Source organism: Erinaceus europaeus, chromosome 1 (genome assembly GCF_950295315.1).
Source record: "Erinaceus europaeus chromosome 1, mEriEur2.1, whole genome shotgun sequence".
Lineage (NCBI taxonomy): Eukaryota > Metazoa > Chordata > Mammalia > Eulipotyphla > Erinaceidae > Erinaceus > Erinaceus europaeus.
The window spans coordinates 726,289-739,490 of NC_080162.1; the positions used below are offsets into that span (position 1 = coordinate 726,289).

A 13,202-nucleotide genomic window follows, 5' to 3' on the forward strand; every position below is an offset into this window, starting at 1 on the left:
GCCTGCCAGCACAAGTGTGACGCTACTTCTCTGACGCGGGGACAGGCAGGCTGGCGCTCAGGGTCAGCTCCCCACCGCTGGGACAGCCTAGCTCGGCGCCTCTCGCTGGCTCTTCCCCACTGAGGACACGCCAGCTACAACTAGTCACACATCATCATCAGCTTGAGAGCTTGTCTTCATTTTTCTGGATTTAATAAGACTGTCACTAAGCACACAGGAAAATCCAAAGTTTACCACAGCTAGATATTGAAAGAGGATTTATCACAGTGTATTTGAGAATGGCCCAAACCAAAGCCACATTGGTATCTCCAGTTAATGTCTTTCCAGCTCTGAGTATGGGGACATGCACACACACACTCAGACGTCCTCGCACACACTCGCACACGCACATAAGCACACATGCACACACTCACATGTGCACACACACTCACACACGCCCCCAGCCAGGCCTTGCTGGCCACACAAAAGGCTGCCACTGTCTAGTGTCTGTGAAGCCCGGTGTCTGTCCTTAACTGGAGTGCCGCGAGCCCTTTCCAGGCCGCCCATCTGGAGAGCAGGCGGCGTCTCTGTAACCAGACCCTCCGCTAAAGGAACAGGGCCGAGACAGACAGGAGGGCGCCGGGACTCCAAGTAACCGCCCCACAGGGCGGGCGCACGGCGGAGGGGAGGTGACCACAAGCCCGACGAGAAGCTGATGAGTCACCATCCGAAACCAAGACAGCAAACAGGTTGTTCCGGGCAGCGGCGGCCCGAGGGCCACTCCTCTCCCACGGGAGCGTCGGCCTCCGAGGCGCGCAGAGCAGCTCGCTGCCCACCGACTTTCGCCCCGGCTCCAGAGGATGCGCCCGCCGGGTCCTCGCGCCCCCCGGGTCGCCGCTTGCTTTCTGGCCTTGGACAAGGGGCCCCGGCGCCAGGCCTGTGTCCCCAGCGGCCCGGGGTCGCCCCGGCGACGTGCCTGCTTGTTGGCGCTGCTGCGGGCAGGAGGCAGAGCTCTGGGGCTGGGCGACGGGACAGGTTTGCCTGCGAGCCGCTCCGCCCCGCCCGCCCGCCGCCCCGACCCGCCCGGCCCTGCCCGGGGACCCGGCGTCGCGCTCTCTGGCCGCCGCGCCAGCTCCAAGAGCCGCTTTACTCACGGGCAAACAAAACCCCAAAGTCTTGCTAAGAAGACGCTAAGTGGCTTTTCTCAAGGCTTCTAGGGCCCCCGCCCCGGCAGGGCCGGCCGCTGCCTCGAGGTCTCCTTGCCTCCCGGCTACCGGGACGGGACGGGACGGGACGGGCAAGGCGGCCGCCCGGGAGGGGTGCGTGCGCTCAGCTCGCCGCTGGGCAGGTAGGTAGGTGGCGTGAGCGGGCGGCCCAGTGTGTGGGCAGCGTGCGCGGGGCAGGGCAAACGCGGGCCGAGGGCCGAAGACAGGAGCGCCGCGCCACGTCCGCCCCGCCGGGAGGGCCGCTCGGAGCTCCCGGAGTCCGTGCCCGAGCAGAGCGCGGTCAGCTACGCCGCGGGAGCGTCCCGCCGGCACCTACACTACCACTGGCACAGCGCCGACACCCAGGGGCGGCGCCGTCGGCTCTCGCGAGCAGCACGGGACTCTCTTCAGGCCAGCTCGGGTCTGACATGCCTAAAAATGAAAACACATCGTTTGTTCTGCACTGAGGAACCCAAACCTTCCTGTGCAGCCAGTAAGGCCTTGGCAAAACCCCCTTGGAGGGCCAGACCAAAGCTGCGGTTTCAACCTCTGGGACACGCAGGGCCTCGTGCTCCGGGCCCCTAAGACAAGGCTGCGTTGAGGGCAAGGGAAGTGCAGCTCTGACACTGGCCCCCTCTGGGCCCGTCGCTGCCTGTCGACCTGTGTGAGTCGCCACAGGGCAGCAGGGCCACCAGTGCACGCCGTGCCAAGCGGCTTCCTGCCGCAGGAGTAGCGACCCCCCCCCCCCCAACGTCGCCCTGGCTGCTCGACTCGTCTTCACCCATGTTGGATAGTCAGGGGGCTCTTCCAGATCGAGGGTGCAGCACTTCTGCCCCCACACCATCGACAGGACAGACAACAGGACGGGCAAAGAGCAGCGCTAGACCTGAACGGAGGCAGCCAGGCAGTGGCCCGGGAGGCATGCCGAGAGGACCAGTCCCCTGTGAAAAAGGGTTTGCAACACCCAGGAGTTCCAAACCGTCAGTGAAGTTAGGAAACAGAAAAAGAAAAAAAAAATTCAAGTATTTAATTGAAGACAAAAGAAGGAGTTTTGGCAAGAGCCGTATTTACTGTCCGCCGCAACCGCATGAAGCACAGACTACGTTCTGTCCAACCGCATCGGCTTCAGCTCTCAGCACCGACTTCACAGGTGGCGACCGTCACGACAGGGCACAGCACAAAGGGTGTGGGGACAGCCGTCGGTGACTGTGTCCCAAACAGCGGACACGTGTCGAGGGCCCAGGCCCAGGTCCCCCCGCACTGGTGGCCTCTGAGAGCCACGTACTTGCCTGGACAGCACCCAGAGGGCCCTGGATATGCTTCCCGTGCACCTTCTTTCCAAGCCAAGCTCCTTCCCAGCTCCAGCCAATTTACCACACGAGTCAAATCACAAGAACTGTAGCTAGGGACCCCCCCGCCCCCCGTAACATCCCGCTAACATTCCCCAATGTCCCCTGAGAGTTCTGCCCTGCTCTCTACCACCTTAAATCGCCGGGCAGTATAATAATACTTATTTTCACATCCTTTAGAACAAAAGCGGAGTCATAGAAATGCCTGAATGTAACCAGATGCAAATTCAAACGTTTACAAAGGAAAAGGTTCAGGGAAGACTTTGGTTTCATTCAGACCAGAAACTCTCCCCACGGAGTCACAGCGGAGTGAGGAGGGCGCACAGGGGCGTGGCTAGAACCGAGTGAACGCATGTGAAATTCTACCATAGAGCTTGTTTTCAATCCACGTGGAAGGGAGGGCTCGAGGGAGGGGAGCGTTAGTACAGTCCACCAGGGGCGTCTCCTCTTCCGAGAGGCCGTCGTCGTAAAGCAGGGAGTCGGACGGCGTGGACGCAGCCAGGTCCAAGTAGTCCTGGAAGAGAGACACGGCCAGTCACCTCTGGCCGGGTTGCCATGGCGTGCTGCCACCCGCCCGTCCCGCTGTGGCCAAGGAGTCTCGCTAAGCCCCGCACTGTGCAGCAGCCCTACTGTGCTCACCACGGAGGCCCCACTGCGTGGCACCGCCTCCTGCTCCTCTGACCTCGCTCTAAGGTCATTTCCCTTTCAAAGCCGCTTCCTTGTGGGCCAGGGAAGCCGCTCACCTGGGTAGTGTGTTGCTCCGCCATGTGCACAGGGTCAAGCCCGGCCTCCCCTGCACTGAGGCAGCCCTGGTGGATGGTCTCTTCCACGGCTTCTCTGCCAGTCTATCTGATCTCACATAAGTAATCGTCATGATAAACCACTTTCTTGGGTAAAGAAATGTGTCCTCTTACCGTCCCAGCTATGCTGCTACAGCATGGGGAAGGCCTCTTCAGAGACCCGAGCTCCCTCCAACATCCTTGCTCCCTCCCCTGCTGGAGACTAACTTTGCTCCAGGGAGCCTGGACACAGGTAATGCCACACGGGAGAAGCCACTTGCGGGGGTTTTGCACGGAACCTGCTCACACAGACCCGCCGTCTTTCGTGCCCAAGAGAGACGATCTCCAGTGCCTGCTCCTACCCCTGCCTGGCTCCTGGCTCATTGTCCTGGGAAGACGGGCTCCCTGGATAGGAGCCAGGACTTCTGGCGTTCATGACTCAGGGCTGCTCCAGCCACTGCTCAACATTTATCTCAAGAGGTCTCTTTCTTTTCTTTTAAGACTTTATTTATTCATGAGAGTTATAGGAGGAGAGAAAGAACCAGACTTCACTTTGGTACATGTGCTGCCGGGGACTAAACTTGGGACCTCATGGTTGAGAGTCCAGTGCTTCACCTCCCAGACCACCTCTCTCTCTTCTGTCTCCAGGGTGATTGCCGGGCTCGGTGCCTGCACTACGAACCCACTGCTCCTGGGGGCCATTTTTCCCAGTTTGTTGCCTTTGTTGTTGTTACTGTTGCCATTGCTGTTGTTGGATAGGACAGAGAGACATGGAGAAGACAGAAAGTGGGAGAGGAAGACAGACACCTGTGAACCTGCTTCACTGCATGTGAAGTGACTCCCCTGCAGGTGGGGAGCTGGGGGCTTGAACCGGGATCCTTACGCCGGTCCTTACGCTTTGAACCATGTGCGCTTAACCTATTGCGTTACTGCTTGGCCCCCTCAAGATGTCTTTCAATGTAGCATCTTGCTTTTAGAGCTTGAAGAAGTGACAGTTTCAGTAAATTTAGTGTCGGGAGAACCTGTGGGCCACAGCCTGCTCCTGTCCCATCCACTGGCATCCCCAGCCTCTGAGACAGAATGTCTGTGTAGCAAGCTCCACTAAGAACTAGTGGGAACCTGTATGTTAACTCTCTTTTCAGCCACAGGTTCCAGATGCTACCATGATGCCAACCAGGCTTCCCTGGACAGACAACCCCACCCATGTGTCCTGGAGCTCAGCTTCCCCAGAGCCCTGCCCCACTAGGGAAAGAGAGAGACAGGCTGGGAGTGTGGATCCACCTGTCAACACCCATGTTCAGCGGGGAAGCAATGACAGAAGCCAGACCTTCCACCTTCTGCATCCCACAATGACCCTGGGTCCATGCTCCCAGAGGGATAGAGAATAGGAAAGCTATCAGGGGAGGGGATGGGATACGGAATTCTGGTGGTGGGAATTGTGTGGAGTTGTACCCCTCTCATCCTATGGTTTTTGTCAGTGTTTCCTTTTTATAAATAAAAAATTAAAAAAAAAAAAGAGCTAGTAGGAACCTTGTTGGCATGCTCGTTCACCCAGACCTGTGAACAGAAGGCACATGGATTCTGCCTCTCAGACATGCCCTGTTTAGCCCCAAATTCAAATGAGTTACAAACTTTAAAAACTTGGCAACTTAGGGGCCAGCCAGTGGTGCACTGGATCGATCACTCATGCAGTAAAGTGCAAGGACTCAGGTTCAAGGCCTCACTTCCCACCTGCAGGGGGAGCTTCATGAGAGGTGAAGCAGGGCCGCAGGCATTTCTGTCTCTACCCTTCTCTAGCCTGCCCTTCCCTCTATTTAGATGTCTGTCTCTATCAAATAAGTAATCAAAATGAAAAACACCGTGGCAACTTGGCACAGCACCTTTTAAAATCTGGAAGGCCTGGCGTGCTGGCGCCAAGTTCATCTACACGTAGCTACAGAGAAGGGGCTGTGTGCTGCCATCCCACGGCCCTCTCCACCCAGCCTCTCCCCAGCCGTTCACAGGGTCTGAGTCCAGGCCGCCCGCCTCCACTCTCCCTTCTCGCCCTTCCTGAAAACGCCTTTGTTTGACTGTGGGGTCTTTCCCTCCCACTCCTACCCATGGAGCGTTATTCCTAAGTGTCAAGCTAAAAACCTCGCTTTCTTCATGAACCGAAAAGAAACCCAAGGAGTTAATTCAAGAGCAAGAGGCCGGAGGCAGGGGCCAGGCACACTCATCGGGGAAAGAACACACTTCAGCAGGCACAAGGGCCCACGCTGGAGGTGAGAGGCTTCTCGAGCTGCCTCTCCTCTCTCCCTTTTTCTCTCTCTGCAGCTCAGCCTTTATCAAAAAGAAAGATAAACAGAGAGCAGGGTGGTGGCGCACCTGGGGAAGTGCACACAGTGCTAACAAGGAACCAGGATCCAGCCCCCGGCTCCCCCAGCCCCCTGCAGGGGGAAGCTTCACGAGCGGTGAAGCAGGTCTGTAGGTGTCCGTCTTTCTCCCTGTCTATCTCCCTTCCTCTCTCTCTGTTGGTATCTTCTAATTCTGCTTTTAAAACCCCCTTCTGTTTCATTTGGTTTAAATCCCCCCAGCTTAACACTATTCTATTTACATAACCACTTCATTCTATTTACATAACTGCTGTTAACAAGCACCACCCTCCCTCCAGGGCATTGGTGGTTCAGTGGTAGAATTCTCGCCTGCTCCACCCCCTCTCCTTGTCACACCCTGATCCTCTCCTTGTCACACTCTGATTGTCACCAGTCACTTTTCTCTCCACCCTCTCTATGTCACATCCTGTTTCCACCCTACTTGGCAAGTACATATAAAGACAGCATGGTGAGTTTTAGGGTACTTGTGTTTAGCTTAGCTTAGCTCGTCTTAGATTGTGCTGCGTCCTGCATGAATAAAGAGACACTGCCTACAGCTCAGCCATGAGTCCCCGGTCGTCTGTTACCCGCCCGTGAAGCCGGCCCGGCGAAAACAACATCTCTCAATTTCTTTCTGTCCTGTCCAAATAAGATGGACAGCAAGCCCCAGTGATAACTCTGGAGGCAAGAACGACACCAGAATAGCAATCATCCTGCAGGCACTGAGCCCTGGGGGAAGAAGAAAAAGAGGAAGAGGAGGATAGATGGAGGAGAGGCCGGGGAGAGTGAGGAGGGTGCCGTCACCCACTGTTTCTTCAGGTCCCAGCCCAGCTCCCTGTCCTCACGGGACCTCCAGGACCTGAGGCCCCCGCCCGCCCGCCCGCCCGCCCATCAGGTACTCACTCTGCTTTTCACCATCATCTTCTCCAGGTCTCTGCTGATGTCGGCAAACACGGGCCTCTTGTCCGGCTCCTGCTTCCAGCACTGCAGCATCAGCCCGTACCTGCAGAGACGGGCTCCGGTTACGGCCGCGCTCTGACCCCGGCCCCCGCCCGGCTTGAGCCAGGAGCACAGCCCATCGTGGACTGAACGGACCCGCCTGTGTCCTTGGTTGATGGGCCCCCTCTCACGGACACCCTCCTGCCAGGGGAAAACCGTCTGACGGTGCCACTGTCTGCACAGACCGCTCGCCGCTCTGGTCTGGTGCAGGCTACTTCTCCCCGAGCGCCCTGACCTGGGCACCTCTCCCCGTGCCCTTCTGGAAGGACTGCCCCCCAGGCCGCCCTGCACTCTGCTACCCTTCACCCCTGTAGGTGCCCCCGGTGGGGTTGGAACCCACCTCACTTTGCCTCATGCCCAAGGGTAGTCCTCTGCCTCTGGTCACATGAAATGCCTCACCCTGGGCTGGCACTGGGGCAGCGAGGCAGCCAGAGGGCAGGACCCCCCCACAGACCCAGCACCCTGCTCAGTACCCAGAGGACAGGACCTCCATCCCCGCAGACCCAGCACCCTGCTCAGCACCCAGAGGGCAGGACCCCCCCCACCCCGCAGACCCAGCACCCTGCTCAGCACCCAGAGGGCAGGACCCCCCCCCACCCCGCAGACCCAGCACCCTGCTCAGCACCCAGAGGGCAGGACCCCCCTCCCCGCAGACCCAGCACCCTGCTCAGCACCCAGAGGGCAGGACCCCCCCCACCCCGCAGACCCAGCACCCTGCTCAGCACCCAGAGGGCAGGACCCCCCCTGCAGGCCCAGCACCCTGCTCAGCACCCAGAGGGCAGGACCCCCCCTGCAGACCCAGCACCCTGCTCAGCACCCAGAGGGCAGGACCCCCCCCACCCCGCAGACCCAGCACCCTGCTCAGCACCCAGAGGGCAGGACCCCCCCCCCACCCCGCAGACCCAGCACCCTGCTCAGCACCCAGAGGGCAGGACCCCCCTCCCCGCAGACCCAGCACCCTGCTCAGCACCCAGAGGGCAGGACCCCCCCTGCAGGCCCAGCACCCTGCTCAGCACCCAGAGGGCAGGACCCCCCCTGCAGACCCAGCACCCTGCTCAGCACCCAGAGGGCAGGACCCCCCTCCCCTGCAGGCCCAGCACCCTGCTCAGCACCCAGAGGGCAGGACCCCTCCCCCCTCCCCGCAGACCCAGAACCCTGCTCAGCACCCAGAGGGCAGGACACCCCCCCTGCAGGCCCAGCACCCTGCTCAGCACCCAGAGGGCAGGACACCCCCCTCCCCGCAGACCTAGCACCCTGCTCAGCACCCAGAGGGCAGGACCCCCCTCCCCGCAGACCCAGCACCCTGCTCAGCACCCAGAGGGCAGGACCCCCCTCCCCGCAGACCCAGCACCCTGCTCAGCACCCAGAGGGCAGGACCCCTCCCACCCCGCAGACCTAGCACCCTGCTCAGCACCCAGAGGGCAGGACACCCCCCCACAGACCCAGCACCCTGCTCAGCACCCAGAGGGCAGGACACCCCCCTCCCCGCAGACCCAGCACCCTGCTCAGCACCCAGAGGGCAGGACCCCCCCCCCTCCCCGCAGACCCAGCACCCTGCTCAGCACCCAGAGGGCAGGACCCCCCCCCACCCCGCAGGCCCAGCACCCTGCTCAGCACCCAGAGGGCAGGACCCCCCCCCTCCCTGCAGGCCCAGCACCCTGCTCAGCACCCAGAGGGCAGGACACCCCCTGCAGGCCCAGCACCCTGCTCAGCACCCAGAGGGCAGGACAGCCCCCTCCCCGCAGACCCAGCACCCTGCTCACATCTCTTCGCTGCAGTTTTCCGGCCGCTCCATGCGGTATCCTGTCTTGAGCAGGTTGAAGAGTCTCTCCGGGGGGATCCCAGGGTAGGGGTTGCCCCCCAGGGTCACGATCTCCCACAGCAGGACACCGAAGGACCACCTGTGGAACGTGCCGGCGCTGAGCGGCTCTCGCTGCCCGAGGGACACCCCCACCCGCCCGCAGAGTCCGGGCCCGGCTGCACCGACGGGCGCCAAGCCTCCCGCGTGCCCGTCGCCAACCCACAGGCTGGGGTCCCTCTGAGGTGGCGTGGCCGGCATCGGGGCAGCGCGGCAGGTGTGGCCAAGGTGGAGGTGGGGCTCCCTGCGCTCTTGGTCACCTGGGGTCTTGGTGGGATCTCAGGACAGAAACCGCGTGGTGCTGTGGCCGGCAGAGCGCACACTACAGCATGGTCGAGGACCCGGGTTCCAGCCCCTAGCCTCCACTTCCAGGTGGGATGAGCAGTGCTGCAGGCCTGCCTTCTCTCTCTCTCTCCCCGCCCTCCCTCCCCTCCCCCTCTCTCCTCATCCTCTGAGCAAACATGGCCTCTGGGGGTGATGGAGTCCCGCAGGCAGACACCGAGGCCTGGAGACACGCCTTAGAAGCACTGGAAGCTGGGCTATTCAGCACGCCAGGACGGCAAGGCAGAAACCCACACTTGACAGAAGCGCCAGGCCGGGCCGGAGTGCGGAGCCTTGGCCAGCGGGCACTGCCATGCAGGGGTGTCCCGTCTCTGGGTCCCCCACAGTGGGCGGGGAGGCTCAGAACACGATTGTCTGAAGCTGTTTAGTAAATGCTCTGCGGCAGGCAGTCCACGCACTCACACCATGCAGTCCCTTGATGAAGTCACAGTTAGGAGACCTGCTTCACATTTAGAAGATTTATTTGCTCTAGTGAGTAAATAACGAAGGGGAAAGAGAGTGGAGAGAGAGAGAGAGAGAGAAGAGAAGAGAAGAGAAGAGAAGAGGAGAGAGGAGAGGAGAGGAGAGAGGGGAGAGGGAGGGAGAGAGAGATAATAAAGAAAGGGAAAGAGAGTGGAGAGAGAGAGAAGAGGAAAGGAGAGAGAGGGAGAGAGAGAAAAGAGGGAGAGAGGGAGAGGGGGAGAGGGAGAGGGAGGGAGGGAGAGAGAGGGAGGGAGAGAGAGAGTGGGAGGGAGAGGGAGACGGAGAGAGGTAGAGGGAGAGGGAGAGGGAGGGAGGGAGAGGGAGGGAGAGTGAGAGGGAGACAGAGAGAGGGAGAGGGAGAGGAAGTTGGCGAGGGAGAGGGAGAAGGAGGGAGAGGGAGAGGGAGAGAGGGAGAGGGGAGAGAGAGGGAGGGAGAGGGAGGGGAGAGGGAGTCGGAGAGGGAGAGAGAGGAAGAGAGAGAGGGAGGGAGGGAGAGGGAGGAGAGGGAGAGGGAGATGGAGATAGGGAGAGGGAGAGGGAGAGAGAGGGAGAGAGGGGGAGTCCCAGCATCACTCTGACCTACGCGTGCCCATGGTACAGGCCTGTGGGTCCCGGAGTCTGTCGCCGTGCAACCTCCCAAACCATCGTCTATTTTTATTATTCTGGGTTTATTATTGGGTAGAGATAGAAGTGGAGAGGGAGGAGGAGAGAGGGAGAGAGACAGAGACCCCTGCAGCCCTGTTTCACCACTCGTGAAGCTTCCCCCGCAGGTGGGGACAGGGCTCGAACCCGGGTCCTTGTGCGCCGTGGGTGTGATTAACCAGGCGCACCACCGCCTGGCCCCCACAATCTTTTACGTGACGCCAGGTAACGCACCCCAGGCTCACGTGTCTGACACTGCTGACCTGCTCGCTGGCTCAGTCCTTTATTCCCTAAACTCTGTCCTCGCTGATGTCCAGCCTCTCTGCCTCCAGACTGCCTGCACTCAGAGACAGAGACACGCCCAGACAGAGAGACACACCCAGACAGAGAGACACACCCAGACAGAGACACACCCAGAGAGACACACCCAAAGAGACATGCCCAGACAGAGACACACCCAGACAGAGACACCAGACAGACACCCAGACAGAGACACGCCCGCATAGACACACCCAGACACACCAGACAGAGACACACCCAGAGACATGCCCAGATAGACACCCAGAAACACACACCCAGAGACACACCCAGACAGACACACCCAGACAGAGAGACACGCCCAGAGAGGCTCTCCCAGAGACACACCCAGACACTCCCAGACAGACACACAGACACACACCCAGACAGACACACCCAGAGACACGCCCAGAGACACACCCAGAGAGAGACATCAAAACAGACACATCGAGACAGAGACACACCCAGAGACACGCCCAGATAGACACCCAGAGACACACCCAGACAGACACACCCAGATACACACCCAGAGAGACATCCAGACAGACACATCGAGACAGACACACCCAGACAGAGACACACCCAGACAGAGACATGCCAAGATAGACACCCAGAGACACACGCCCAGAGACACACCCAGACAGACACACACCCAGAGACATGCCCAGACAGAGACACACCCAGACACACGCCCAGAGACACACCCAGACAGAGACACACCCAGACAGACACGCCCAGAGACACCCAGAGACACGCCCAGACACACGCCCAGAGACACCCAGACAGAGACACGCCCAGACACCCTGACAAGACAGACACACCCAGAGAGAGACACCTAGAGAGACACCCAAAGAGACACATCCAGAGACACACCCAGAGACACCCAGAGAGAGACACCCAAAGAGACACATCCAGAGACACACCCAGAGAGACACATCGAGACAGAGACACGCCCAGACACTCCCAGACAGACACGCCCAGACACTCCCAGACAGATACACCCAGACACGCCCAGAGACACTCCCAGAGAGACACCCATACAGAGACAAGCCCAGAGACACACTCAGAGACACCCAGACACACTCATAAAGAGACACACCCAGAGACACACCCAGACAGACATGCCAAGACAGAAACACCTAGAGAGACACCCAGACACACCCAGAGACACACCCAGACAGAGACACCCAGAGACACGCCCAGAGACACACCCAGAGAGACATGCCCAGAGACACACACCCAGAGACATGTCCAGAGACACACCCAGAGATACGCCCAGAGATAAACAGAGAGACACGCCCATACAGACACGCCCAGATACACACCCAGAGACATGCCCAGAGATAAACAGCGAGAGAGACACGCCCATACAGAGAGACACACCCATAGAGAGACACGCCCAGACACACACCCAGACAGAGACACACCCAAAGACACACACCCAGAGAGACACGCCCAGACACACCCAGACAGGGAGACACACCCAGAGACATGCACAGAGACACGCTCAGAGACACACCCAGACACCCAGACAGAGACACACCCAGACAGACACGCCCAGACAGAGACACACCCAGACAGAGACACACAGACAGACACGCAGACAGAGAGAGAAACGCCCAGAGAGAGTCACGCTCAGAGAGAGACACAGGCACTGAAGCTCCGAGCGGCCGTGGCATCTCCCAGGCAGCGCTGGGACACCATCTAGGCTGTGCCTACAGCCAGGCCACTGCCCTGTGTGCCAAGTGCTTGCTTCCATTCTTTTTTGTTCCCAGGAGAGAGGAGACACCCCCCACAACCTCTGCCGCAAGGAAACACCCGACCCGGCCGTCCACGGCACTTTCCTGTGCCGCCCGGCTTGGGCTCTGAGCGAGTGTGCGTCCCCGGGAGGCTGTCTCCCAAGCCTGTGAGGGCGACCCTCAGCTCAGAGTCTGACTGAGCTTGGCCCCCACCTGTCGTATGCTTTACATTGGCTTGTTCTAGCCCTCCCCCTCCAAGAGAATTGGATGAGTCCTGTTAATTTCGCGGGCCTGCTTGGCCCCGCCCCAAGGGACCCTGGGAGAGGGTTCCGGAGTCCGAGAGTTCCTGAGTTCCCCAGTGACAGAGTTCCTGAGTTCCGGAGTTCGAGAGTGCGAGAGTTTCAGAGTTCGAGAGTAAGGGAGAGGGTTCCTGAGTTCGAGAGTGCCAGAGTTAGCCAGAGTTCCTGAGTTCGAGAGTTTCAGGGTTACAGAGTAAGAGAGAGTGCCAGAGAGACAGAGTTCCTGAGTTCCTGAGTTCAAGAGAAAAGAGAGTTCCATAGTTCGAGAGTGCGAGAGTGCGAGAGTTTCTGAGTTCGAGAGTAAGGGAGAGGGTTCCTGAGTTCCAGAGAAAAGAGAGAGTGCTTGCGCCAACGCAAAGAGACAGCCGAGTTCTGTTTGGTGATTAGTTTGTCTTAGTTTGTGAATCGTTGTTCCTGAATAAAGAAATACAGCTTCCCTGCCCAGCCGTTGTCTCCGCGTCTCTGTTCACCACCGTGAAGCCAGCCCGGCCAGCTGGAGCCGTCCGGAAATTTTAACAACACCCACCCCGGGCACCGGGGTCACTCAAAGCCATTCCTGTGCGGGTGGGGGCGGGTTCTGGGGACACTGCCGTGGTCCATCCGTCCGTCCTCAGACCTACTGGACGGGGACCATGGGCTCGGGCTGGTATGTCACCAAGACGCTCAGAAGAGGGGAAGGAGAGGGAGACGTGGGGAGAAAGGAGGAGCCAGGCTCCCAGTCACCCCCACCCCAGGGCCCTCACTCCTGGGGCCCCGCCACCTGCTGCGTGAACACCTGAGCCCCTCGCCTGGGGGGACTCGTGGAGGGTTGATGGGAACCCGGAGGGACTTGGGGCCAGTGATGCTCCCTGAGCATGCTGCCTGGGTGGCTGTCCCCCCCCCCCCCCCCCCCCCGTCCACA

At 60.0% G+C, this 13,202-nt stretch overlaps 1 protein-coding gene across 1 annotated transcript in view; it reads right to left on the minus strand.

Annotated features, from left to right (window-relative positions):
• Positions 1-2,196: 2,196 nt before the first annotated feature.
• The window catches only part of RET (ret proto-oncogene), a 49,969-nt gene continuing 38,963 nt past the window's right edge, over positions 2,197-13,202 (minus strand). The window contains exons 17-19 of the mRNA XM_016194765.2: positions 8,426-8,563; positions 6,567-6,666; positions 2,197-3,047 (exon numbers count right to left, since the gene is read on the minus strand). Of these exons, the coding sequence (XP_016050251.2) occupies positions 2,868-3,047; positions 6,567-6,666; positions 8,426-8,563 (418 nt within the window). The 3' untranslated portion in view covers positions 2,197-2,867. The remainder of the gene's footprint in view (positions 3,048-6,566; positions 6,667-8,425; positions 8,564-13,202) is intronic.